Raw genomic sequence first — 26,774 nt, forward strand, 5'->3', positions numbered from 1 at the left:
CTTTTTTCTTTTACTAAATAACATCGTAATGAAAATTGAATGAAAATGAATGAATCATGTAATTTAAGAGAGAATCCAAATTTTTTCAAAAACAAAAAATGCATCCAATACATATTATTTTCGAAAAAGCCAAAAAAAATAAGTATACAAAAGATTTTGGTTTAATTATTCTTCTAATTTATCTATAATAGGATCCCAATCCCTTTCCCAAACTGCTTTTTTTGGCCATCTTAATTCAAACCAATTTTGCATAATTTCTTTTACTTTTTCATAATTTTCTTCAATATCATCATTTAAACCAAGTATACTAACTTTTGAATTTTCTTGAATCATTTTAAATACTCTATTTGCATGTTCTTCTGATTTTAACATATGAAAATGTGAAACTGATTTTGCTAAAAAAATCAAGAAAACAATCAAAATTAAATTAGCTTTTTTTTATTTTTCATTCTTTTTACACTCCCCCCCGCCTCCCCCACAAAAATAAAAATAAAAATTAAACTAACCAGATAAATATTGATATCTTGATAATAATTTCATTGTAAATTCTCTTAAATCAACAAATTCACCTGGAAGTGATGTAATTGACATTATAGTTTCTAATGAAAAATCAGCTTCATGCCATGTAGGTGTAAGTGGTAAATGTGGTGGTGGTAAATATCTTGAATAATGTTTATTATTATGTTTATTATCATATTTATTTTTATTATCTTCTCCTTCTTGATTTTCAAAATTAGTTCCTTTTGGAGGAAAAAATGCAGAAAGTCCTAAAGGTCCAGAAGCAGTTACAAGTGCCATAATTACTATCTCAATTGAATATTTTATTGATCAGAATAATTTCGAAACAAATGATAAAAAATTAAAAATTTATTTTTTATTCAATTAAACTCACAACAATCACCACATTCTGGATATTGAAAAGTTAATCTTTTAAACATATCTGCAGAAGGAACATCTTCTTCTCTTGTCCAAAAAGATCCAAAACATCTATCTAAATCTAAAAAACATTTATCATTTGTTAAAGGATCCATTCCAGATTTTAAAATTGGTGGCATATGTCCATCCATTGAAGAAAATAAAAAATCAGTTGCTTTTGGTGATTCCCATCCTACTTGTTCAAATACTTTTGACATTCTACCAGGTTCTAATGTCCATCTTTCTCCACGATGTACTTCAATTTTAATTACATCATCATCATTTTCATTTAAACCAAACATATCTCTTAATTCATTTCTAGCTTGATCATTCCATGTATCAGATGAATCTCCTAATGTACCAAGATTAGCTACGACATATGTCCATAATAAAGCTTCTCGCCATCGTTCAACCTGAATACAACTATTAGCTACATACTTATACTCTCGAAGATCTGACTAACCCTGAGTGATGTTAAGAGCCACTGCATTTGTATATCCCCTTCACCGAGCATCATTTCTCGGAATCTTCTCTGACTGCTTTCCGCCAAAGCCTCCTTAAACATCAAACTCGCTTCGTGATGCAAGCCTCGAGTGATCACCTTAGGTACGTGGGCAAAGTATGGTCGAAGACGTCGAGGGAATCGCTGAGAAAGAAGATGATTGGCATGATAAAGTCCGCCAACTTCACCAGCGTCATTAAATCGGTTCTTATCAAGTATAGGTCGAACTTGTTGATAATACTGAGAAGGAATTAGCAAAAAATACAATGATCCAACTCTGCCAAAACTTACCCCATGGTCAAAACGTATGACAGAACCGTATAGTGGCGAGTGAAAATCGGACACCTGCGTACGTAGGATACGAATTAATCAAAATTCCGTTATGCCGTTCCGTTTAAAAGAACTCACAGCATGCGGTCTTAGTAAAAAGAAATCATCATTGAGTGATAAGGTCACATCGGCCTGTAATAAAATCTGATCAGAGATTATTCGATGTGATTTTTTTATAGAAACTCACTAATCCGGGAAGCCATCCTACACGACTTTCAATAGCCATAGAATTAAAACAAGGTAAAGCTTTTCTTCTATATTCTTTTTCTTTCCATTCACGTTCACCTAATTCTTCTGTAAATCCATCACGATCTAAACTAGGTAAATGAAAAATTTCAGAATGACTAGCATATCTTAAAGTTGGATAATTTAATTCTGATTTTAATAATTTATTTTTTTTACCTTCTTTACCTTGTTTTTGTTGATTTGATGAAAAAGGATGATATGGATGTGATGGATTTGTTTTATCTCTTCTTGAAAAATCTAACCATGTAGGAGTTTGTGCTATTCTCCAATTTTTTGAAAGGTGAGTTAATAAAGTTGGTGAAATTGAATTAATAGATCTAGAATTTTCAGTTTCATTTAAAAAATTAAATCTAGAATGTCTAGATTTACGAGAATTTACTGATTTTTCTAAATCTGGAATTATTGAAGGTGGTAAAAGATCGATATCCTTTTCAGGATCAAATGGATAATCTGCAAGTATTAAATGAAATGTAGAAAGATGTCCTGGTAAAGCATCAAGTACTGATCTCATTGAATGAACCAATTCATTTTGTTCACTTGATCGTTGTCAAGAAAATTAGCATATCGATTAAGTCTAAGCTATAAAGTAAAAAAACAAATGAGACTTACCGGAAATGATGTTCAGGAGAATAAACACCTTCTAAATTTCTCCAATGAATCATACTATCTCTCCAACGATGATCTGAACCATTTACCCAAAGCCAAGTTGCATCTAAAGTTTCTTCTTTTCCCATTTCATCTTTTCCACATAATGTTTCACCATCTAAAAACCATTGTTCTAAACATTTTGAAGGTAAAAATCTTGTTGGTCTTAATCTTGGAAAAGGTGTTTCAGGTGGTGGTAATGGATCAAAAGGTCTCCAACGTGAATCAATTGAATCTAAAAAATCATCTCCAGTACGTAAAGGTGGTTGTGGAAAAGAAGTTGATAAATGATGATTACTTGATGAGATTAAATTTCCTCCTTTATTATTATTATTATTTTTATTTTTAATTAAATTATTTGATAATTTAGGTAAAGGTAAAGTAATAATAAAATTATGTATTATCCAAATTATTCCTATCCAAATGAAAAAAGGTGTTATAAAACGTATTGTAATATATGGTCTAATATGTCTTAAAATTGCAGCTCTACTTGAAGGTGATTTTCTTTTTAAAGATGATGAAGATGAATTAGGTGGACCATATTTTGATAAATCTGCACCTCTTAATCTTGAAGGTGAAGGTGATCTTTCTCTAGGTGATGAAATGAAATTATAATTATATGGATTTGGTGAAGAAGAAGAAGGACTTAAAGAAGATGCGTATGAATCTGAAATAGATCTATTCGTTGTAGGTAATGACATATTGTTTTTTGTCATTGTTGGTGAACGTTCAGTCATATTTTGGGTATGATCTCTTGAGACCCTTCTAGTATGTGGTGATCGAATTTCATTTGAAGTCATTACAAGCCATATATAAGGCCAAGGGAATTTGCTCTATTCGTTACAGAGAATCAGCTTGAGTATGTATAACTACGTATACGATGTTCTCACAAAAGAGGGAGTTGGAGTAGAAGTGTCGTGTCGTGTCGTAACTTGACTAAGGTGTAATCAGATCCTGCTGAGCAACCTTCTGTACACAAATGCGATTTGAACGAATTATACTGATTTTGATAATGGCTAAGTATTGTACAGCATTAGACAAATGAAAGAAAGGAACATTTTCAACACGACCAATACGTAGCTGCGCAGCATTTGTTGTGAGGATTCGCGAATGAAGTACACTAGCCTGCGGTGAAATGAAGGGAAGAAAGTGAGTGGTATCTCACAGTTGACTCACATAATTCCAATTACAAAACTTCCTTTGAATTATGCTACAAATCAGACGATATGAATACAATTGATATACTTTTTCCAAAGTAGTTGGTCTATACAAGGTTGATAGGAATAGGATGAATTTGAGTGAGATTTCAATGACAGAATTTAGAATGGAATTTATGGTAAGTTTGGTTTTTCAGGGACGGAATAAGATTAACCGGTTATATATTTAGGATGTCACACGAATCGGGCTATTTTAAGCTTGAGGCTTATTGAAAAATAATAATAATAAACACCCTGATTGACTGAAATAACTACTACTACTACTAAAGAGGCGTAAAATAACTTAATTCTTGATGCATGATTATCACACAAGCACTAAATAGAATATATAGTAACATGGGATAGAATATAAGATGATTTACAAAATCACACATCGTCCTTCACGCCATCCACTCGTTCTTAATTTACTAGATGAAACACCTCCACCACCTCCTTTAGGTCTACTACCTATTGCTACATTAGCTGCTTCATATACAGCTTCTTGTACACCTCTATTATGCTTTGCCGAACATTCTATATATCACAAAAGTCAGCTTTAGCTCGATTTTCGAATCCAATATATCTGTAAAATCAACTTGAACTCACCCAAATAACGACTTGCCTTGATTGCTCTGGCTACTGATAAACCTTCATCATACGTTACAGGATGTAATGATCTTTTGGCTAATTTCTCTTTTATTATTGGATCTTCTCTCAAGTCACATTTCAAAGCTACAATTGAAAATTAGCTTATAATTGTCATACAATAGTCATTGATGATACATACCAACTAGTATTGTTTTTACACCTGGGCAAAATTCATTCACTTCATGTATCCACTAAAACAGATGGTTAATATGTCATTTTCATGTGCACACAAAGCTTTGACTTACTTTGGATTCAGTATTTTCAAGCGATACTGGCGAGTCCACCTATGATTTAATCTCTTAGTGAAGCCTCTTGACATGAATATTTTACTCACTGAGAAGCAAATCATCACTACATGAGTATCGGCATAAGATAATGATCGTAAACGATCGAAATCTTCTTGACCTATTATCGATATTCAGCGGAAAATCTCTCTAAAAAAAGTGTTATTAGGGATTATAACTTACCAGCTGTATCCCATAAACTCAATTCCACCATTTGATCATCTACTTGCATCATTTCTACATAATTCTCGAAAACTGAGGAATAAATTCATTTTGTTAGATTGCAATACTAACGAGCCGATTAAAATTAAGACTTTTCATACCTGTTGGTTCACTTTAATTAAAAATCTCAAATTAGCTTTAAAAAAATGTATTCTCCTTTCTTTACAACTTACTAAGTTGTAGGAAAATAACCTATTCAATACAATCAGCTTCCTTGCCATGTATTTATTTATAGAGTCAAACTCACCTTTCGTGAAAACAGTTAATAATGATGTCTAACAATTACAATATTATTATTTGTGATTCAATATTCATTATATAGGCAATAACATACTTTTCCACAAGCTCCATCCCCTAATACCACAAGTTTCCTTGATAACTAAAAAGTTGCATATACATCAAAACTGAGAATTACATATAAGGTTTGAATATGAACATACTGGCTTCCCCACCATCACCTTGTTTACAATTGAACGATCAGCTAGGTATTGAAATTGATTATAAATGTCAATAAATTATTATGTGTTCCTCTCAGCTATATGTAGAACATTTATTTTCTTCTGTTGCTCCAAATAAGAGATTTGAGTATCTATGTAGGCTGGAATGACTGTATTTTGATGTGATGTGATTTTGATAATCAATTGATAAGTGAACTGTGCGAATATTTGATATCAATATATATATTTATATAGGTGCTATTTGATTTGTTTTAGGATTCGTACAATAACGAGATTAGATATTTAGTTTGAAAGAGATAAGATGATTCGTTATGTATATTATGATTCTTTGATAAGATGATGATATAATATTTTGTTTCAATGATTTAAAAAAAAGAAAGATATAAGATGTTTTTAAAAATGAAATATATTATTTCATAAATTAAAAAACGATTTGTTTATCTTTCAATGAGTATATTATTATTTGCGTCATAACTTAAACACATCCTTTTTCATATCGCCACCCGGGAAACAACAGTTTTATATTTCATACATAACATAAACACATATATATTTTTATTTCTTTGCTTAAATTTATAAAAACACTATTCAATAAAAATTAATTATATTTAAAACATAAAGTCTACAACTGTAAAAATGAGTACAAATTCAAATTATATTTCTTCATCAGGTACTTTAACAAATCAACCTTTAACTAATAGAATAACAAATCAATTTTCAAATTATTTTAATTTAATTTATCTTTTTATTGAAACTCTTATAAGTGTCAGTAGTATTTCTTTTCACTTTTCTCCTTAATTTCTCAAAATATCTTTCCTCAATCTGATTATGCTTTTTTTTTATTCTCCTTTTATTTTTAGCCAATTACAAATCCTTCATCATGGCAAGATCCTTCAATTCGATCAACTTTTAGATCAAATGGGAATGGTAATAATGGAGTAGGAGGTGGTAATAGTGGAAATGGAAGAGGAGGAGGAGGAGGTGGTGGTGGTGGTGGTGGAGGAGGAGGAGGTGGTGGTGGATCAGGTGGTAATGGAAGAGGTAATGGAGGAGGGGGAGGAGGAAGCGGAGGAAGATTTATGTCAATGAGTGATTTAAATGGAGGAGGTAGTGAGTTAAATCATTATCATAAACAGTTAAATTATAGTAGCTGAATCAATTTTACTAGCTGTCGATGGATGTAGAGCAACATGTGGATAAGATTAGATATATATACATATATTTATCATTCGAAGAAATGGGATGACGAAAATGTATTCGAGTTGTATAAAATTAAATCTTTTCGATTTATTCGTTACATAAAGGGGATTTCATCTTCAATCTAAAATCAATCCGTTCAACTTCCTTTTACTCTTTATCACATTCTATAATTAACTCAAAAGTGAAAGTAGAGAATTGTGTCTGTACGTATTGGTGGAAGAAATGTCTTACCACTATATATCTCAATGTCACAATTCACGAATAATCATTATAATCCATTCATTCCTTTCACTTGAACATATACATATAAACGGCGTACTTCATACAAGCAATTGGAAAACGAAAACAAATTGTATGGACCAACAATCAAATCATGAACCTGATAATCACAATCATAAAATGCATTTCATCATTAACAATCAATGTTAATAACAGTAATAGTGAAATACCAGACCGCGACATTATCGCGGTAATTCACACAAACCAAACCTAATCAATAATGTATATGTACATCTAAAGTAATCTTGTTTAATCGTCCAAAAACAGAAAATCATATTTTTGTTTCATCAGAACTTCATTTCCCTTAAGCCCAAAAAGCGATTCTTCTTTTACCTACTGGAGTTTCAGTTGAAGTTGCATCTTCTGCTGTTACTGTTATACCTTCTACTGTTGATGAAGAAGCTGTCTCACTTGAAGTATCTTCTTCAGATGCAGTTGCGGTTGAAACGACTTCCTCAGCAAGTGTAGTAGCAGCAGTTTCTGTAGCTGATTCCGTTGTAGAAGCTGTTTCTACGGCGCCGGTCACGGTAGCGGATTCTTCAACAGACTCAGTGGCAGAGGCTGTTCCGATAGCTGAGTCGGTCACATTCGCGGACAAGGTGGCTGAGGCTGATGCTGTAGCGGTAGCGGTGGCGGTAGCATTGGAAGCGATGGTGGTGGTATTTGTCACATCAGTAGGCTCGGAGATAAGGGAGCTAACACTGATCAATTGGTCAGTCAAACACTTTAACCCGGTTGAAATAGCTGAACTCACGTTGAAGAAACAGTAGCCTCGTCATCTTCCTCTTCCTCGCAATCTTCGTCATCCTCGTCGACGGATTCAGTGGCGTTTCCAGCAGCAGCGTTGTTGGCAACAGCAAGCGAGGACTGAGCTACAGCAGCCGCAGAGGAAGTAGCAGATGGAGAAACGGAATCAGTGGTATTGTCGTCTTCCTCGTCTTCACAATCCTCCTAAATCATATATCAGTAATGGTATCTGCAGCCTATAGAAATAAGATTCAACTGACCTCTTCGTCATCGTATTCAACATCATCATCATCCTCGTCATCGGTAGATTCGGTAGTAGTGGAAGATGCAGAGGTGGTTGGGGAGGCAACAGCAGCGACATTGGTTACAGCAGGGTCATTTTTAGTTGTTGATCCAGTAGCAGCGGCAGTAGCAGATCCAGCAGTTACAGTGACAGTGACAGTAGTAACCTAGATTTATTTATCAGCTTTGAGTCTGAACGGAAATTGATATTTGCACTCACCCCACCACAGCTTTCATCAGAAGTGTTGGAAGTAGCAACAGCTGCTTGGACAACACCTAGCTGAGTTGCAGTTGAGGTGGTCTGAGCGGTTGAAGAAGAAGTAGCGGAAGATGAATCATCTTCATCTTCAACTTCATCACAATAAGGTAAATCTTCATCATCCTCATCATCTGCGTCATCTGCATCATCTGCGTCATCCACAATTGTGGAAGTAGTATTTGTTGAATTTGTATCAACAGCAGCAAGAGTTGTGGAATTGGAAATAGTAATATCATCTACATCTTCTTCACAATCTTCAATTGTAGATGGATCAACAATTGTAGAGTTATCACCTAAATCTTGACGAGTTTTTAAATAAAGTGATCTTGCTTCCAAAGATGCAATGTTAATTTTATCTCGAGGAGTAGTATTGGCAACTACTGAAGAGCATAATCCAAGAAGAGCAGTAGTGGTAAGAGCTAAAATTTGGAATTTCATTTTGTTTTAAATTTTTTTTTGAAGATTGTTGTAAAGACAGTGAAAAGAGTAAAGGAGCGTTATGATTTGAGATGATCAATTTTGAGATTGAAAGAACAGAAATCAAGTTTTCCAGATGGTTGACGATGAAGGAAAGAGCGTGGACCTGCCGTTAGGATATGTTGAATGATCGTTGATAGTTTCAGCGTTGAGCAATGATAAATGAGTGAGCGTAAATGTAGGTTTAAATAATGCGATAGAATGCGTTAGATCGTAAATGTATCGAGATAGACTTTACCAGAAATCAAGAATGATGAGAGTGAGAACAATGATCAGAAAAGACAAGAAAAAGGAATGAATCCAGACAAATGGAGTACAATGCGATGATGATGATGTGAAGAAAGAAAAGAAGACAACGAGGTCAATGCGACTAAAAAGGTCAATGCGTAACTTTTAAAACACAAACTAAACACACAAACATATATTGATTAAAAATACCCTTTCAATAAAAAACATCATTTACCCTATTACTGCTGTGCATACAAGGTAGGAATCAGAGTGAGAGACTAAAGAAAATCATATAGCGATTAAAAAGCCAAGCGCAGGTTCAATAGGGATTTTAACAAATATTTGAAACGAGGTGTGATATAAACATGCACGTAAACAAACATATATAGAAATACCGTGTGTGATTTGTGACTCCTTTTTTTTTTGGTGAAAGACAATAAGGAAAATGACGCTAATAAATCTCCTGAATACGTTACAATTGTTTTTCTTTTTTCGCACGTGGTGTTTCACATTCCCCAAGCCTGGCTTTATTATGTAATTCTCGGTATTAACCGCTTTTCCAGCTTGCCGCGCGAGTTAAGCATGTTAAGGACCCAGTGATATTATGTTACTAGGATTGAATTTCAAGCGCTGAGTTTTATGCCTGTAATAGATGATGTTGTATTCTTGTAATGATGTAGACATAGATACATACTTAAGGAATCGTAAGGAATGCACATACCTTGTCTCTTCACCGCTGAATAATGCACACTCGGAATCTTGTAACTCGCTCTACATTTTTTTTGGTAAAATGACATTCCTTTGTTCGTTGTAAAAGAACGCTTCACCTTGACAACTTATCTTTAAACACGCTTTGACCTCGTCGTGCGGACTTCTAAATCAGCGAAACGTGTAAAATCAATACAGCGCGCGGAAGACTGAATAGCTGATTGAGTAATATATCAATCAATCAACGAGGTAAAAAGTACATTGCTCAATAATCTTAGCACTTCGACAATGATATCGAAATTAAGCATTACTGCTCTTATAATAACTTTAGCTCGCATCAATGCAGCCCAATATCCTTTGACCGAAAGTTATAGTGGGACCGGATTCTTGTGTGTATCCTGTATCTCCTCTATTAGTATTGTACAGCTTAAAGCTTGGGTGAGAGCTGATATTTATAGGGTTATAGTGATGGATGGAGATTTCCCGTTGAAACATACGATAATACTACCAAGTAAGCTTGTTAACTCTTACTGGATCAAGTAAACCTAATTGAATCATCCTCAGCGGAGATACATTTTGGGCAACTGCACAAAATACATCCCTTTTATATGTCAATGATGCTGGACGAGCAGTATTGAAAGGTGAGTTCTGTATTTTATCCCTTCTTCAAGAGCCTTGAATAGGATTGTCTTCAAGAGTTTTGAATAGGATTGGCTGAATTTTCAGTATTTAGTCGATAATACCACATTAGTACCTTATAATGAAAAACGATATGCACCTAAATTATTTTCTAAGAATACTTATGGACCTGGAACTGTCTTTGTAATGGACGCTGTGAGCCATCACATCATTCTTCGGTATCATAAGAAACGAAGACTAATTTCGTTTCTTGGACAGGTTCATGTCCCATTTGGATGTTCAGTCTGGGGAGCATTTTGGACTCGTACGTTTCCCTTATTATGTCTTGTATATATGAAGTCCTCACTTGCTAATAGTTTTTTTTTAAAATATGTAGAAGGAGAAAATTGGCCAGCAGGCGGAGAAATTGACATTTTCGAAGGTATAAATTTAAGAAAAGAAAATATGATGGCTTTACATACTTCTGGAGGAATGTGAGTTATATTCATCTGCTCACTATTGATATATATCAATTCTTAGTAAATTCAAACTGATATTAACAATTTACACCTTGTTTTAGATGTACTATTTCAAATTCATCATCTATGACAGGACGAATAGATGCTACAAATTGTGATCAATCTGCAAATTCTGGATCAGGATGTACAGTTTATGATCAAAATGATAATTCTTATGGAGAAGCTTTTGCTAAAGACGGAGGTGGTGTATTTATCACTGAATGGACTAATGAAGCTATAAGAATTTGGTTTTTCTCCGTAAGTAATGTACATTCTCGAAATTGCCCGGTCTTCAAGGGAATTTATTGAATTCTGACTCAAGTGATCACTATTAAATTAGCGATCAAATGTACCTAGTAGTGTGACCTCAACTGCGAATACATTCGATACTTCTTCTTTAGGTACACCTACTGCAGAGTATTCTAACGCATCTTGTGATTTGGCTACTTTATTTGAACGTGAGTCGAACCATAAACAATGATGATGGGTAGTAGGTCGAGTACTGATCACATACTCACCTTCATACCTAGCCCAAACGCTCAGTAAGTCTTTGATTTCGCATTGGTACAAGACTCCCCAACCTGATTGTTGATGGCGGTACGTAGCTATCAACATCGCCTTATGTGGTGATTTTGCCGGATTAACTTCTTTGCTTGAACAAACTTGTCCCCCTTTAGAAGGTGACAAAACTTGGTGAGTCGTCATATTATTCTCTCAACTTCGCTTTCATCGTTTTGCCGCTCTTGTTCAATCCGATCTTTGTGCTGGTATCTGTAAGAAGAAGTTTTATCTAGCTGACTCAATCATAGCTATACCACTTATGTAATTGATGACGCCTCAACCACATACGCCAACGCATATTTTGAACTCAATTATATCAATGTGTATACTACCAATAGCTCTTCTTCCGGTAATTTACCAAGTGCAAATGGAATTGGTAAAGCCACTACTACCGTTACGGCTGGTACTGCTTCTAGGACAACTTCAGGAGTGATTGGTAGTGCTACGAACGGGACTAATGCCAATAGTTCTGCTCGAAAGACGACCATAAAGGAGATTAGAATCATCGCCTTGATATCCCTCATATTGGGTATCCTCTTGTAGTATAATAATTTGTGATTGATTTCCGGCTTGTGGTGTGACAGAAAGAGGGGTTTCGCATTCTTCAATATATGTGTGAATATATATGCATAGAGTAATTAATTTTTACCGATAATCACGATTGTAGTACTAGAATGATGCATAGTAGTCTTGTGATTTCGAGATCATTTAAATCTTGCTCCGCTCGTCTATATTATGCAGAGCTGAGGGATGTCAATCCGAAGAAAGTGAAGTGACCGATTTGTTTGGTTCGTATTTTAACCTCCACCAAATTAAATGCAAAAATAAAGAACGCGTTGTTACAGTAGACATTATTGGAATTGAACCTTTTTCTTCTATTCTTGGTACAATATCATTTCATTCAAATACATAATTTATAATAAGATAATTCAAATCAATATGAATAAATCATTATTACCTAAACTTAAAATTGAAGTGAAAAGTATAATAAAAGAAGCAGCTAAATCAGGAGGATTAATTGATGAAGGAAAATTTACAATGAAATTAGCAAGATCAATTATTGAAAATAAAATGAATTTAAAAAAAGGTGAATTAAATGGAGAATGGAAAGAAATTATAAAAAATTTAATTAATGAAGCTTTAGTATGTCTTATCTCTCTTTTTGTTCTTACATACATACATACCTACCTACCTTCAAATTTAAATTCAATTATGTTTTTCTCATGAATTCTTGATCTGATTTCATTCGATACTTTTAGGAAAATATAGAACAAGGAAATTCCAATGATTCCCAAATACCTTCCAAATCAAAATACACTTCTCCTTCATCTTCGCCTATAGTCAAACCTATTTTGAAAAGTGAAAAGACGAAATCGGTTTCTTCAAAGAAAAAGCGAAATGTCGAAAGTGTTTCTCCTGACGAGAACGAAAAGGGAGAATCATCAACTCAACATAAAAAGAAGTCGGCGAAACAAAAATCGAAAATTGTAAAAGCTTCTCAAGAAGCCGAAGAAAAAGAAGAAGAGGAAGAAAAGGTGAGACTGATCACTTTGTGATGTATATTATAGACTGATACAACCTCTTCAATTCAGGTTGAAGAACTCAGACAAGCTCGAATGTCAGATTCAGATATATCTTCAGTATATGATGAACTTCCTTCAAAAGTCAAAACCAAAAAAGGGTCAAAGCGAAAGTCAAAATCAGTTTCAGGTTTGTCGGATGTTGATGAAAATGAAAAACCCACAAAGAAGAAGAAAGTTCCTACCAGTGTATGTGATCTATGTGATAAAGATAATTATGATAGCTGACTGACTAATTTCATCGGTAGAAAAAGAAGAAAGATCCTAATGAAGGTGTACGTTTATCTTACCACATTATTCGTCTGACATACAGCTGATATATCTCCCTGATATATCTGGGACAATTAGCTTTCACCTGACGAAGCTAAACTTGCAGATTTGAAGAGAATCGTAGTAGCTTGTGGAGTAAGGAAACAGTGGTAAGTCTACTTTCTTTCAGTCTTTCCGATAATTCACACTGCTCTAGCTCATTTGAACTTGCAAAAGGGCAAAGGAATTTACGGATTGTCCAACAGTAAGTCTACATCTTGCAAAAAGGAACGCGATTGTTCCACTCATGCTAATACTCTTCTTCATCATTCAATAGACTTCATCACAGACAAGGCATTTACAAAATCTCTTATCATCATTAGGTATGAAAGGTACACCGACTTTAGGAAAAGCTAAAGCGTTAAAGGAGAAACGCGAATTAGCTCAAGAACTAGGTAAATTCTTAGTCGGTATTTTTCATAACTTTTCACTGATTTTGATCGTTTAGACGATGTGACTACTTTCGAAGCTGCTAGAGGAGTTTCTTCGGATACTCGTGAGAGAAGAACGAGAGGATCAACCAGCTCAAAGAATAAAAAAAGGTTTGTAGACTCAGATGAATCTGATAGTGAAGATGCGGATGAGGACGAGCCGGAAGAATTGGATAAAGATGAGGTAAGTTATACGTACATACATCAGCGAATGTCTTGTTATTGAAGAATGACATCAGGGACAATTGCTAATTTCTTGCATCTTCAGTCTGCCTTAGGAGCTGTAATGGATTTTCTTGGAGGTGATAGCGAATCAGAGTGATTTTATTGTATACAAGATATCCTGCTGTCATTCGGATTTGAAAGCTAGTTCTTTGAAGCAGGCTTGCGGGCACAATAACCCCTATTTCAAACTTCAACTCCTGCGGTAGACTTTAGCTTCTATGACTTACTACCGGATTCATGATTTCATATTTGGAGCATTCGACTTTCGATGCGGTCCATTTAAAAATCTTATCTTTCCTGAAAAAATTGACTCGGGAATACCTCTTGCGATCAAAGATACCCGGGACTTGTCGAACAACGAAGTCCAGAAAGTGGGGTTGGTGGGCAGGAGAAGAATAATCTCTTGCTGTCGATAATGATAAATACATAATACATGAAACTGGACTATAGAAATGAGGATATCTCAGTTATAATGAGTCATCAAAGGGTGTCACAATCATTTCATCGAATTCCTTTCTCTATTATGTACGATTTCATAACATGATGCAAACGCATCTTACTCGATTTTCATTGGCTAGATGAATATTATACTCCATCAGCGACACTATACGATATAATCCAAAACTCCACTTACTGTATATCACCATCACAAATCTCCGCAGCACTTGCAAGGAGGGTATTGGTCTTGATTTACTTGCCAATCTTCAGATATCTTCTGCCATTTGCGAATATACTTTTCGAATCTCAAAGGGCGAATAGAATGATTAATTCCGGTAAGCTGATTTCGGATGGCTTCTTCAATCAATTCCCATGGCTGATCAAGTAAACACTTTGGTATGTTTTGAATATTTCTTTTCACATCTTGTTCCCAGGTAACAACCTCTTTCACAAAGAGATCAATAATGAGATTGACCAAATTCTCGAGAGTGAAAGGACATTGAAATTCAGCAGAACTTGAAGGAAAATATGATGGGTCACACCTTATACATCTACAATCAAAAAAGTGAATAATCATTACTCGAATATCCATATCAAACTTATTCGTATAAAATGCCTTGTGTTTTGTACTTTGAACAAGGTGTAATCTCCAATGGCACAAATATGTTTTTTTTATCCACCAATCCCTTCCTGACAAATTCTCTGAGAGTTGTATATCGGGAAATGTAAAACAAGTGTTAACGTTCGACAAGGGAACTTCTAAACATTTCCCAATTTTTTCGATTCACATCTTTACCAATACTAAAAGGTCTTTGCAATATAAGTTCTGCTACAGCTTTCTCTTTAAAACAAATTGTAAGACAATTCTTGAAAATCTTCTTAGTTGTATTCTTATTGTTCCTTTCAATAAGCGCTGCTACATAACCACCTGCTACTTTATCTCTAATTATAATTACATAAACAAGATCAAGGATCTTCATCTTCCTTTGATCTGATAATATCATACTTGTAGTAGAATTCGCAAAATTTATATCTTTACCTTCTGTCGGCTCTGGTATGAATAAATGTTCAGATGATGTATGAAATATAATACCTTGAAAAATGTTCGAGCAATTATCATGATTTATATCTAATGTATAATATAGTTTTTTGGCGAAATAATCAAACATCCATTGACAAGTTGTCAACATGTCTATCCAATGCTTTTTAAGCATGTGTTCTATGTTCTTCAAGATCATTGTTACGAGTTCTGGAGGAAAACGATTAAGAGACAGTGGCGAAATTTGGTGTCGCGAGGAGGAAAAGGACATGTCTCGTGATACCGATGAATTGTAAGACATCTGATTGTCGCACAAGATAGGAAAAGATATTGGGAGATGAAGTTCAGGTGAGGATTTGAGGAGAAGGGTGTCAAGATAGAATTTTTAGTGGGACACTCTCAAGGGATGCATTAGGAATCGGAACATCGAAGAAGTGTGATGGTCACAGAAGTGACCATCTGATCTACAGACTCCAATGAACCTCTTCATTACGATTCTGCACTACATGCCGCACAGACCCAAAACGCGCATTCACAATGAAGTCAAAACCATATATATGACCTGTCCGTTGAGTAAAAACTATATCTATCTATAAGAAGCTCATACATTTTGCATGAGCTATTAATGCGAACAATTTGGTTTCGAAAGGCCGTTGAGATTTCTCAAACGACTCAGTACGCAATTCATCTAGTGAATCCGTATTTGATCCCATCTACTTTGCATTTCAATTCCCTATTGCTTCCAGGAGATTTATCTGAACTACTTCCTTGTTTACAGCTTCTTTCTCTTGCCAAGCCTCGATGTCGATATCATGTTGATTGTGATTGACGGAGATACTCGGATCCAAGCGATGAGACGCGCTTTTCTCGCCAATTCGGCCGAATGTTATGAAAAGTTGTTCGTGTTTTTTATCAGATAAGATGGGATCGTTCAGGGTTTAATCAGTAGAAATTCAATGGACTGATGAAAGATAGAAGTAAAAGAAAAGACTGCTCCATTAGACTCCCGATTCACAGCATCACCTTCATTTCGCTTCGTACTACACATCGTCAATTTAATCTTCTTATTCTCAGCATACCACAGAATCATGACTTTGATCCTTTTCCCTACTGTAGAATCAGGTGCAGCCAAAATTCCTATCTATCAAGACTCACCCTTCGATCTGAATCGTTTCCCTTCCGATATCGTTCACCTCTTATACCTCGCTTTCGATAATCTGCCTCAGTCCGTATTACACAAGCTCATACAATGCTCTTTGGAGATGCACGACCGTTTCGCTCCAATACTATATAGAACACTTAACGTCAACAAAGGAAATGTGAAAAGTGTATTAGCTGGATCAGACCAAAAATCTCACATATCACTAAGACCGTCTAGATGCATAAGTAAGGTAGGATTATTCAAATATACCCAAAGCTTAATTATAAATGATTTACCTTCAGCTGAACACTTATCTCAAGCTCTCGATAAATCAAAACCTTCTCCAAGAATTCATTCCTGTTTTCCCAATACCGAATCCACCCTATTTACATCGATAAAAATACTTCATCTATCGGCTAAAGCAATTATGGGTTTAGCAGATATATATAATGCATCTTCATGGGGTTCTTCTCCTTATAACATTCCTTCTCAACCAATCTTACGAGCATTGCGATATAACTTGAATCCTAGAGAAATTGTATTAGATTATCCAAATTGTAAAATATCTTTACATTTACATTCGTGTATTGAAGAAGTAATTACATATTTAACTCAAGGTTGGAATTTAGAACAATTGACTTGGCTTAATTTACAAAGATCTTTATTAGGACCTGTACCTAAATCGAAGAAATTGATATACCAGTTCAATAAATGCGCTTTACTTGACAGAAGTACGGACACGATCAAAGATGGATGTGGATATCATAACGATCAGGTTTTACTGACTTGTTCAGCTTTCGTCGAACCTAGTGACAATATCTATTGAAGATCCTGGAGATGCACAAAAAGGTATCATATTGGAATTGCGAGGCCTGAAGTGTATGCCCAATTTGTCTTGGAACAGGATTGTTGAAGAAGTATGGAATAAAAAGGAGACTTTAAAAGAAGAGGATTGGGCGAAGGCTGATAAATGGCATGATGCAAAGGCGATAATCGGTTCCTAGGTTCTGCGAAAGTGATGAAGGTGAGGAGCGCTTAAGTCAAGAGTTAGGCTATTTCCTGCTCACGTTGCTGTATCGATTTGACAAACATGACCTTTTTCCTTCTGCTTATGGGTATCAATAATGCCATACAACTATGTACCTTGATCAAGTCATGAATACGCACGGACGCGATGACGATTTAATTAATCACCAAAGGATGCTTTGGTCCCTCAAGTTGACGTCAGCTTGTATCAACCACTAAGACAGATAAATATACATTTATTTACCTGCTCTATCGTATATATACCCTCATTTCCACCGTATTCGCTTTCTCGCCTCTCCATAATACCACCCATAGATGCTTGATTCTGTCTCAACCTGAGGACGTCCACAGATACCCCGCTACTTATCAAATACGCTGATCGTACATCATGGCGCCCAAGCGAAGCAAACGAACTAAAAAGAGATCTCGACCTTCACCCGAATCAACCCAAACAATCCCATTTTCTTCATTTCCCAGAGAGGTTATCAACCTAATCTTTTCTTACGTTGATGATTACGACCAAGAAGATGTATTCAGCTTTATCCAAGTATCTCGAGACTGGTACACCCAATTGATACCTAAATTATATCGCAAGCTCTCTGTGCACCAGGATAACACTAGTGTAATATTTAGAAGTCTCGATTTAACAATGGATGATCCCTCCAGCGATTGTTCCGACTCTGATATACATCATTCCTCAGGTGAGAACTCGGATGAAGAAGAAGCCGCAATAGTCCCTCAAGAGCATGGAAAGCGAACAGTTGTCTACGGTAAACATAATAAAACACATGACGAGAAGACCCAAAAAGGGAAATGGCAATTTGGATTGACATCTGAAGATGCTTCTCAACGAAAGCTCGAACACCTTCAACATGTCAAATCGCTTAAAATTGTCGATTGGAAAGGAGGAAAAGCCATCGCTGCCATCTTATCCTATAGCGATTCGCCTGCAAAGTCAAAACTCAAGCCATTCTGTCAAGTCGAATCTCTCGCTTTTGGCCTCAAGTTCCTCAATTCGCGAGAATTCTACCCCGATTGCGCTTGCGAAACTCAGCCTCGTCAAACCGAGATTACTCGACAACTTGGCTCACTTCGTCCTAAACATGTCTGTTTCAGCTGGAAGCCTTCTGCCAAATTCCACCCTGAAGAAGATGGTTTTGATGATTATATTGGTTTCTTGATCAACAAATATAAGTCTCAGCTTATATCTTTTACCTGGCACGGTATGAATAATTCAACTTTGTTCCCCTGGTTTCCCCAAACCTGTCCTACAATCCGATTATTTTGCGAAAAATGTGGACATTGCAATCCGCGAGACGAGTTTGGCGGTTTGACAGAGCAAGGGGTTTGCCAATGCCCAATTAGGCTCAAAGAGATGACAGAGTGCGTTCGATCCGCCGCCAAGAAGAACAAAGAGAATTCTTTGATAGAAGGAGAAATCATCAACCTGTCATGTTTAGGTGACGTATTGGACGAGAATATCGATGAAGAAGGTCAAATTAATGGTAAAAATTCTGGAAGCAATTCGAAATATAAGAAAGGGAACGACCTCGATCGGCAATTTGAAAACAACAAGAAGCCGTTTATCATCAGGGTGACCAGCTCAGCCAAGGCGGAAGCCTGTGTCTGCTGTTGGGAAAGGACTTGATATCTCCCGGTGCTCTGAATGAAGGGTAAAACTTGAATAGCGATTTTTAATCTGACGGAAGAATGACTAACGTCACAAGGAATTTGTCATCAAAAATTCTCCTTATGTAGTTTGATATACCCATTTGAAACTCCATGTTATGTATTGTATATACAGACATTCGTTGTCATCTTTGTTGATGGTTTGGTTGCTTGCTGAAGAATAGTGCGCTCAACGACCTCTATTTGTGCTCGCCATTGAAAGTGACATAACCGTGCATTCTGAGCTGACGAGATAATACTTGATGGATCATTTACTGAGAAGATACACACGTCAACTCTCGTCATCAATGCCATCAACCGCCTTTCTTCCAGACAGCGCACTGACATCTATGCATACAGTATATAAAGTAACATTTGCATTATACACCTTTCCCTTTTTCTTCTTATCCATCTTTTCTTCTTTCTCATCACAATCTTAAATTATTCAACTGATCATTAATCTTGGGTAAAAATGACAAGAAGTAAGGCGAATAGAAATAAGAACAAGAACAAAAATAAAAGCAATAACAAGAAAAAGAACAATACATCAATTGCATACTCTCTTGACCTTACAACCCTTCCGTCCGATGTATTAGCCTATCTCTACGATCACATCGCTCAATCAGTAGACATTTATACTCTTTGCAAACTCTTACTCGTCAATTCCCAATTCAACCAGCTATTCGCTCCAGCCCTATATGAGAGGATTGAAGTAAACGGAGATAACAGCTACCAAATATTCTATGGTATAGATTATAAGGTCCTCGAGGAGCAAGAGTGGAAAGCAAACAAGGACAACAAGAATGAAGTGAGTAACCATATTCTCTTGTACAACGAAGACGAATCTCCTATCCCCTACCAAGGGTACAGAAGCTGAATACCGTAAATTGTCAGTCTTACAAGATAAATCTTGATTCTCACCATCGAAAGATGAGATCCCTTAATTTGGTGAAAAGCCTGATCATCTCCGATTACGATTCCGCAATGGATATCGCTCAGCATCTCAGCAATGAACACAAAGCATGGTTCAAGCAAGTCGAAATTGAGTTCGCCAACAAGTCACCCTTTGCCCAAGCTATGGGTCTCATTTCTACCTCATTACCCGACAATCCTTCCGTTATATTCAACAATGTCGAAAACATCGCTTTGGGTCTCGAGCTACTGATACACCCCGCCATATATCCTCATTGCGCTCATCATGGCGAATTTGTACCTGATCTGATTGCTTCGGCACTGAAGAAGGGTTTGGATTGCAAGAACGTATGCTATGATAGTAGAGCGGGAGATAGATTTCATGCAAATGATGAAGGTTTTGGATTAGCTATAATACATATAGCTGGTGAATGGAATCATACAACTTCAATTTGGCATAAAATGAACGAATATCCTTTACCTTGTTGTCACGCCAGACCGAAATACAAACTTTACGTTAGTGACATTCATGAAACCATTGGCCCGCTTAGTCATCTCAAAGATGAATATCCACCACTCGCAGCATTTATAGCTTGGTATGTTGATATGGATTATTGGTGTTGTGCTCATCCTAGAAGAGATGAGAGGTCAATCATCGAAATTGCTTTTCCAGATTTCAATGGTAAAATCCCTGAAATTCAAGAAATCATCGATACAGGTATGGCGATTTATCAAGATATCTTTTGGCAACAGACTAGTGGTGAGGATGATATGGAAACTTGTATGAAGGCTGCGGAAAAGCGATGGACGGAAAGAAAAATGTCAGGATGGTTTGAAAAGTATTTGAAAGTAGTTAACCTGGATGAAGCTGAACCATGCGTTTGCTGCGGGACAAAATGAGGTTTCGAGATCGAATAGCCCTCGCCAATCTGATCAGCTTGTAATATATATTTATACTATGTCGAGTCAACGCAAGCTATGTATTCATGTAAGTTACTGAAAACAGTCGATCGTCACTCCATAAGCAGCGAGATTATCTTATAAATGGTGGATTGACTAGATAACCTTTTCCTGCTCACGCTGTCTCTTTTACTCTTCAAAGTCAGCATCATTCGCAAAGATTTTTAGAATACATTTTACATCTATGATCGGTTCAAGAATATATTCTCCATCTTGTGAAGCAATCTTTCGGGCCATTCAGTGATAAATCAACTGCAACCTAATTAGAGAAACCTAAAGACCTTTGATCGACTAGAGATGCGATGCAGATTTGGCCAAATTAAATAAGACATCAAAGGTTCACTGAATAATATATTTCTCACATCTTGAAGAAAGTTGGTTGTATCATGTAAATGTTGACATTCAGATTGAATCGCTCCACCTTGACAATTGAGAGCGAAGAGTTAATGTACTGTTGTAGTATCCCTGAATTTTATATGGCTTTTCAATGATTCCAACTCGATTTGGTTGACGCACAGCATGTGTATTTAAGAACGTTCAAATCTTATTACAGCCCCGCATCATCTTCATTTGAGCATAGAAACAGAAAAGGGCGTGTTGATTGAGCTACTGTAAATAATATGATCAATTTCGTTCATACTGATCGATCTTCGCATTTATGTATATTACAACAATCCAATCACTGATCCCTATTGTCCTTGAAATATATGACATGTCATCTCCCTATCGTTCTCCACAGCATACACAATAATCACTTTCATCTCGCTTGATCATCTGAAATTTGGAGAAAGCTCTTCTAGTACCCTTGATATTGCGCTTGAGTATTTCAGCGAGAGGTTTGAGTCGTGAATGCTGGAGCATGTAAAGAACGATCATTTCATCAGGGCACCTGAGTAATGACATATTTGACGCTCCAACCAAAACAACATGACATTTCTCCAAGTTTTTATCAATTCCCAAATGATTGAGGTCGAATATACTAAGTAAAGTTTCTTCCATGACTAAATATTGACATCTATTTTGGCAAAGATATTGACCTGATTCCTTACATGGATAAATATGAGTAGGTAAATAAGCTGTGATTTTTTCAATAGTTCGACAAATCGTTTGAGGAATATTAAAAAGGAAGCCGTGACTTGATATTGAGTTTAATTGCCATTGAGATAAACAACTCTCCATAATGTACGGTGATATAGTACCAATATTCTCCATATAAGGATGATACGGACCTGGTGATACAACACAAAGGTGTTTCGGATTAAGCATACAACCAAGTGTATTTAATATATCAAATACAGTTTCACCATGTTGATTAGAATCATATTGAATCCAGTATAAATATTTAAGTACATCTTCTGTAAAAGATATATTTTGAATATTTTTGAATATACGATTTTTTGAATTATTTAATAAACAACCATTACGATTACAAAGATGTGTTGTTTCACTACATTCCGGTTTTAAATAATGAGCTAAATTATTAAGGCTTTCAGGATCATCAATTATAAGAGTTTGGACCATATTTAAAAGTTCTGTTTTAGTATAAAATGTTTTCGTTTGAGATGAATTTCCAAATGTCAACGTAAATTTGCGTAACAATTTAGGTATCATTTTGACCATAGGAACTTGAGGAAAAACCGATTTTTGAGTAATATTATCTGATTGAACCATTCTTTGAGTGTTTTCATCGTAATTTAGACCACAGAAAATCGAAGTAGTATAATCTTTTGTGATTTTAAGCTTTTCATACATGATCGGAGTTATATTCCTGTATAAATCATACGAACATAATGTCATATAATACTGTTCTCTAGGAGTGAGTAAACTACATATATTTTGAAGTAAGCTCAATGGATGATATTGAGCTTTACCTTTTAGCCTAGGGGAAATGAGCTTTTGTGGTAATGGTAAGAATATTGCGGGAACCATTTTTCAAAAACGCTTGAAAGATGAAGATAGGGTATTGGGAAGAACGGTCTTCAATAAGTTCGCGCATGGCGGATAAATACTTATTCTGCTAATTCAGCAATTCATGATCGGGGCTGTACAGAGAGTAAGTAAGAATAAAGTTGTGTGGACTACAACTTAGCTGCGGATCAAAGGGGTAAATAAATGTAATAAGTCTATTGTATACGGAACCAACAAAAAAACCAACCCAAATAAAAGCTATACACTTATCTGATTTTGATGCAAAACTCTACCGTGTTTTCTCCTGTTTCACATCTTTCGGAACATTGGTTTGACAGTTCGTGAAAACAGATTTCTTGATCGTTCAAAGCTGTATACCTTTGGAAGTTCTAGCGTGTTTGTGTCTCGGAGGTGAGTATGTTTTCGATCGTTCGGATCCACCATCAAGTGAAGATTAATTCGTCGTTTTCTCTTACCTAGTCTATTTCAACCATGTATGCTTATCCCAAGTTAAGGAATAAAACTGAACAGGACATTATGGTTGTTAAAAGATCATTTATCAGACCATTCAGCCAAAGGCCCAGGGTGAAATTGCTTCCGGGTGATCGGCCCACACCTCCACTTCAGATGACCAGCTAGGAATTCCATCGAGATCGTATCTTTGGTACATATCTCATCCTCAATTATGACTTATTAAATTATCGCACAACATGATCAGATGACTTTGTTCACATCCTTGAATTCATTTCGAGCTATCGGCAAGACTTCACATCCATTTACAACCTCAATCTTTGGACTTGCATATCTTATAACCCCGCCTGATAATCGTACAATGTCAACTTCACCATCCCCCTCATGGAGAAAAATACCATACTCTCCACCATCGTCTCCATCTACAACACCTTTCCCATATTCATCCAAAGACCTACAGCCTATGGATTCATCTTCTGATAATATATTCTATTCTCAACCAAGATTCGTTACTCATATAGACGATCAAGCAATAAATACACTTCGAAACTATTTTTCCGAAGTTTTGCCCATTTCAAAGGGATCTAAGATATTAGATTTATGTACAAGTTGGATTAGTCATTATCCCACTTCTGTAGAACAAGCTATTAAGAATGACACGATAGAAATCTTTGGAATAGGAATGAATGATCAAGAGATGAAAGCCAATCCTATATTAAAAGGGAAATACGCTGTTAAAGATTTAAATGTCGATCCTACAATTTCAGGTTGGCCAGATGATGAGAACTCTCAAGATATTTTCGACGCAACGACATGTACAGTATCAATAGATTACCTTACTCAACCATTATCAGTTCTATCCAGTCTTCGAGATCAAACTAAGACAAATGGTACAGTTCATTTAATAATCAGTAATAGATGTTTCCCGACAAAAGCTATTAGAAAATGGGTAGAGATTGGTGAAGAAGATAGATTGAAGATGGTAGCTGATTATTTAGCTTGGAGTGGATGGAATAAGATAGAAATATTAGAGCTACGAAAAGGTGGATGGATGAGAGGTGATCCGCTTTGGGTTGTACGTGGTTGTAAAGGTTAAAGAAAGCATTCACGATCATCAAGAAAAAATTTAATCGTCTATTCAAAATCATACAGATTTGATCATACGAGCTTCAACATATTTGGAAGTACCATAGATCGAGGTAAAGCAAAGGAATATCATCACATGGGAGATCTTATATGAAATACATATTTTATACCGCTTACTCTACTTTTGCCCTCAACACTGGCATTCATCCGCATCTTCTCTGGCATGAAGCTGAAGGTTTTGTTCAAGCCAGAAATGCATTCCTTTCGGTTCATCTGTCGTCGTAGATATTCGAGCTCGACTGCATCTCATGCTAGATGGAATACCATTTTTGTAAGACATCAGCCTGAGTAGATTTTAGTAGGCTGTCAGATGGGTAGTTGTGCATTCAAGGTGTAGCTGCGATTTGGAGTGAGACCCGAGCCAATCGATTCTCTTTACGCTTCGTCGCAGCGTTAGCAGAATCAGAGTCAATCACGGTGTAAGCGAATCAACTCAAGTACTGTCCTCGGTGGCGCAACTTCGGCGGATAACTTTGCCATACTGTACAATACAATCAACTTGACTCAACCTTTGATATGTTTTAGGATACGCACACACTAGTGACTCGAGGATACGTCAGCTTGACTAACTTGGATTCCATCCAGTACTTTCCATGTTTAACCGTTCTCCATTATGCATTTATACCAAAAAATACGATCATCATCTTGACTCATTCAAGCAATCAATCCCTTCGCAACAATTAGCTCTTTACTTATAAATCACAATGCCTTCTGACACCAACGCAATTTCCAAGAAGGAAGCCAATGATCAGATCATGACTCCTCCATCCGATCCACTTGATCAAATCCATCTTCTACCTAAGGAGATCATATCCTTCATCCAGGAGGAATTATACGAAGTCAATCCAGCTTTAATTTTCAAGCTCAAAGAACCTCATTACGATGAATTTCTCCTTCCGGCTTACACTCATATCCGAATCAAAGGTGAAATAGTAGATTCACTACTTCTTGGAGCCATTAAATTACGTCCATCCACAATTGGAAGGACTTCACATTGGCGATCACGTTGTGATTTCACTTCTCCAGAAATAAACATTAATTGGGATTATAGTCGAAAAGTAGAAGCATTTACCCATACCAAGACTTTAGAGTTTATTGATTTAGAAGGAATATTGAAATTTTCTCATCTTATTGGAAATAAATCAAATTATTCAAGTCGTGCAAATATTAAACCTAAACGATATAGAATGTTATTTCCTAAAGTAAATACACTTATCTTCACTGCTGAAAGTATTAAAGGATTATTCAGTCCTATTACAGTAGTTTCCATTACCCAAAATAAGACTAAGGTTCCCATTATCCAGACTAGGATTAAACAGCATGCTCGGAAGAGAACTTCTCCTTGCCCAAGTAAACAAACTTCGAGATCCTCAACAGGCCCTCCTATTGTAACGGATTCAAACTCCAATTTGAAGGACAAAAGTATCTCTAAACGTAAGATTGAGTCAGAAAAATCTGATGAAAATGTTGTCACTCAAGTCAAGTTGAAAAATCCAACTTCCATAGAATTCCAATATGCTCTAAATCCTCACATTCGACCTCTGTACATTTGTATGGATTACCGTTTCGACCAGTATCTCAAGCTGTCCGATAAATGTCTTTCCGTCAGATCTGGTGGAGTCAAGACCATCCATGGTTATTTAGGTGATGAGAAGGTATATCGACCAATCGATGGTAAACTCCGAATCCTCAATATTTTTCGTCAAGACCAGCGAGATGGATCCATGGACACGATTGCAGTAGACTCCTTAATTGAACAAGAAGCGAGAGAAATTGCTAATCATTATTGGAAATATGTTTGTCAAGCATTATGAACCCTTCAAGATATACCATTCAAGCTGGTAAGAAGTCCAGAATACAAATTGTATATTGTGTGCCACATGCTCAGACAATCAAAGAGATGATTCGAGAAATCATGGAAAGAAAGATCAAGGAATTAAGAGAACTCGAACAGCGACATTACGGGAATGATCTAGACGCGGAATACGTGTCGAAATGGGAAGATCATGTTACCTTCAAAGATTTACAAGAGGCTGGATCATGTAATAGCTGTGGTAAATTTTGAGGAACGTCGCAAGCAGCAGTCAATGACGAAAGTCATTTGGGATTCGATTGATTTCTGAATGGAACTCATGATTGTCGCTGATTTGCGTTGGCCAGGTTTGGTTTGTTGTTCCCAAAAAATCTACTGATGGTT

General features: G+C 36.0%; 13 protein-coding genes across 13 annotated transcripts; 8 read left to right on the forward strand and 5 right to left on the reverse strand.

Annotated features, from left to right (window-relative positions):
• Nucleotides 1–165: 165 nt before the first annotated feature.
• On the reverse strand, nt 166–3,339 carry I206_102122 (uncharacterized protein; the record flags this gene model as incomplete). Its single annotated transcript, XM_019158484.1, has 8 exons — nt 166–395; nt 507–803; nt 893–1,328; nt 1,379–1,657; nt 1,709–1,762; nt 1,826–1,879; nt 1,935–2,529; nt 2,603–3,339. 8 exons carry the CDS (start codon nt 3,337–3,339, stop codon nt 166–168), a joined length of 2,682 nt encoding a protein of 893 aa, XP_019008230.1.
• An 874-nt stretch (nt 3,340–4,213) lies between these two features.
• Nucleotides 4,214–5,001, reverse strand: I206_102123 (uncharacterized protein; the record flags this gene model as incomplete). Its single annotated transcript, XM_019158483.1, has 6 exons — nt 4,214–4,368; nt 4,441–4,566; nt 4,622–4,673; nt 4,728–4,766; nt 4,817–4,887; nt 4,950–5,001. The coding sequence occupies 6 exons, from the start codon at nt 4,999–5,001 to the stop codon at nt 4,214–4,216; spliced, it is 495 nt and encodes a 164-aa protein (XP_019008229.1).
• Nucleotides 5,002–6,082: 1,081 nt separating this feature from the next.
• I206_102124 (uncharacterized protein) lies at nt 6,083–6,646 on the forward strand (the record flags this gene model as incomplete). The annotated part of the gene is made up of 3 exons (XM_019158482.1): nt 6,083–6,211; nt 6,307–6,556; nt 6,615–6,646. The coding sequence occupies 3 exons, from the start codon at nt 6,083–6,085 to the stop codon at nt 6,644–6,646; spliced, it is 411 nt and encodes a 136-aa protein (XP_019008228.1).
• A 583-nt stretch (nt 6,647–7,229) lies between these two features.
• Nucleotides 7,230–8,651, reverse strand: I206_102125 (uncharacterized protein; the record flags this gene model as incomplete). Its single annotated transcript, XM_019158481.1, has 4 exons — nt 7,230–7,620; nt 7,680–7,876; nt 7,933–8,121; nt 8,175–8,651. The coding sequence occupies 4 exons, from the start codon at nt 8,649–8,651 to the stop codon at nt 7,230–7,232; spliced, it is 1,254 nt and encodes a 417-aa protein (XP_019008227.1).
• A 1,263-nt stretch (nt 8,652–9,914) lies between these two features.
• I206_102126 (uncharacterized protein) lies at nt 9,915–11,866 on the forward strand (the record flags this gene model as incomplete). Its single annotated transcript, XM_070202511.1, has 11 exons — nt 9,915–10,015; nt 10,093–10,137; nt 10,191–10,267; nt 10,360–10,460; nt 10,524–10,569; nt 10,642–10,738; nt 10,825–11,020; nt 11,103–11,220; nt 11,293–11,304; nt 11,368–11,455; nt 11,572–11,866. 11 exons carry the CDS (start codon nt 9,915–9,917, stop codon nt 11,864–11,866), a joined length of 1,176 nt encoding a protein of 391 aa, XP_070058612.1.
• A 396-nt stretch (nt 11,867–12,262) lies between these two features.
• I206_102127 (uncharacterized protein) lies at nt 12,263–13,965 on the forward strand (the record flags this gene model as incomplete). The annotated part of the gene is made up of 9 exons (XM_019158479.1): nt 12,263–12,466; nt 12,583–12,858; nt 12,916–13,092; nt 13,152–13,178; nt 13,252–13,322; nt 13,390–13,417; nt 13,490–13,607; nt 13,661–13,827; nt 13,912–13,965. The coding sequence occupies 9 exons, from the start codon at nt 12,263–12,265 to the stop codon at nt 13,963–13,965; spliced, it is 1,122 nt and encodes a 373-aa protein (XP_019008225.1).
• A 1,078-nt stretch (nt 13,966–15,043) lies between these two features.
• On the reverse strand, nt 15,044–15,544 carry I206_102128 (uncharacterized protein; the record flags this gene model as incomplete). Its single annotated transcript, XM_019158478.1, has 1 exon — nt 15,044–15,544. The coding sequence occupies one exon, from the start codon at nt 15,542–15,544 to the stop codon at nt 15,044–15,046; it is 501 nt and encodes a 166-aa protein (XP_019008224.1).
• An 889-nt stretch (nt 15,545–16,433) lies between these two features.
• On the forward strand, nt 16,434–17,490 carry I206_102129 (uncharacterized protein; the record flags this gene model as incomplete). The annotated part of the gene is made up of 2 exons (XM_019158477.1): nt 16,434–17,217; nt 17,297–17,490. 2 exons carry the CDS (start codon nt 16,434–16,436, stop codon nt 17,488–17,490), a joined length of 978 nt encoding a protein of 325 aa, XP_019008223.1.
• Nucleotides 17,491–17,900: 410 nt separating this feature from the next.
• Nucleotides 17,901–19,160, forward strand: I206_102130 (uncharacterized protein; the record flags this gene model as incomplete). The annotated part of the gene is made up of 1 exon (XM_019158476.1): nt 17,901–19,160. The coding sequence occupies one exon, from the start codon at nt 17,901–17,903 to the stop codon at nt 19,158–19,160; it is 1,260 nt and encodes a 419-aa protein (XP_019008222.1).
• A 492-nt stretch (nt 19,161–19,652) lies between these two features.
• On the forward strand, nt 19,653–20,992 carry I206_102131 (uncharacterized protein; the record flags this gene model as incomplete). Its single annotated transcript, XM_019158475.1, has 2 exons — nt 19,653–19,988; nt 20,075–20,992. The coding sequence occupies 2 exons, from the start codon at nt 19,653–19,655 to the stop codon at nt 20,990–20,992; spliced, it is 1,254 nt and encodes a 417-aa protein (XP_019008221.1).
• A 783-nt stretch (nt 20,993–21,775) lies between these two features.
• On the reverse strand, nt 21,776–22,981 carry I206_102132 (uncharacterized protein; the record flags this gene model as incomplete). Its single annotated transcript, XM_019158474.1, has 1 exon — nt 21,776–22,981. The coding sequence occupies one exon, from the start codon at nt 22,979–22,981 to the stop codon at nt 21,776–21,778; it is 1,206 nt and encodes a 401-aa protein (XP_019008220.1).
• Nucleotides 22,982–23,792: 811 nt separating this feature from the next.
• I206_102133 (uncharacterized protein) lies at nt 23,793–24,527 on the forward strand (the record flags this gene model as incomplete). The annotated part of the gene is made up of 1 exon (XM_019158473.1): nt 23,793–24,527. One exon carries the CDS (start codon nt 23,793–23,795, stop codon nt 24,525–24,527), a length of 735 nt encoding a protein of 244 aa, XP_019008219.1.
• A 754-nt stretch (nt 24,528–25,281) lies between these two features.
• Nucleotides 25,282–26,391, forward strand: I206_102134 (uncharacterized protein; the record flags this gene model as incomplete). The annotated part of the gene is made up of 1 exon (XM_019158472.1): nt 25,282–26,391. One exon carries the CDS (start codon nt 25,282–25,284, stop codon nt 26,389–26,391), a length of 1,110 nt encoding a protein of 369 aa, XP_019008218.1.
• Nucleotides 26,392–26,774: the final 383 nt, after the last annotated feature.

This window comes from Kwoniella pini, chromosome 2, assembly GCF_000512605.2.
Source record: "Kwoniella pini CBS 10737 chromosome 2, complete sequence".
Lineage (NCBI taxonomy): Eukaryota > Fungi > Basidiomycota > Tremellomycetes > Tremellales > Cryptococcaceae > Kwoniella > Kwoniella pini.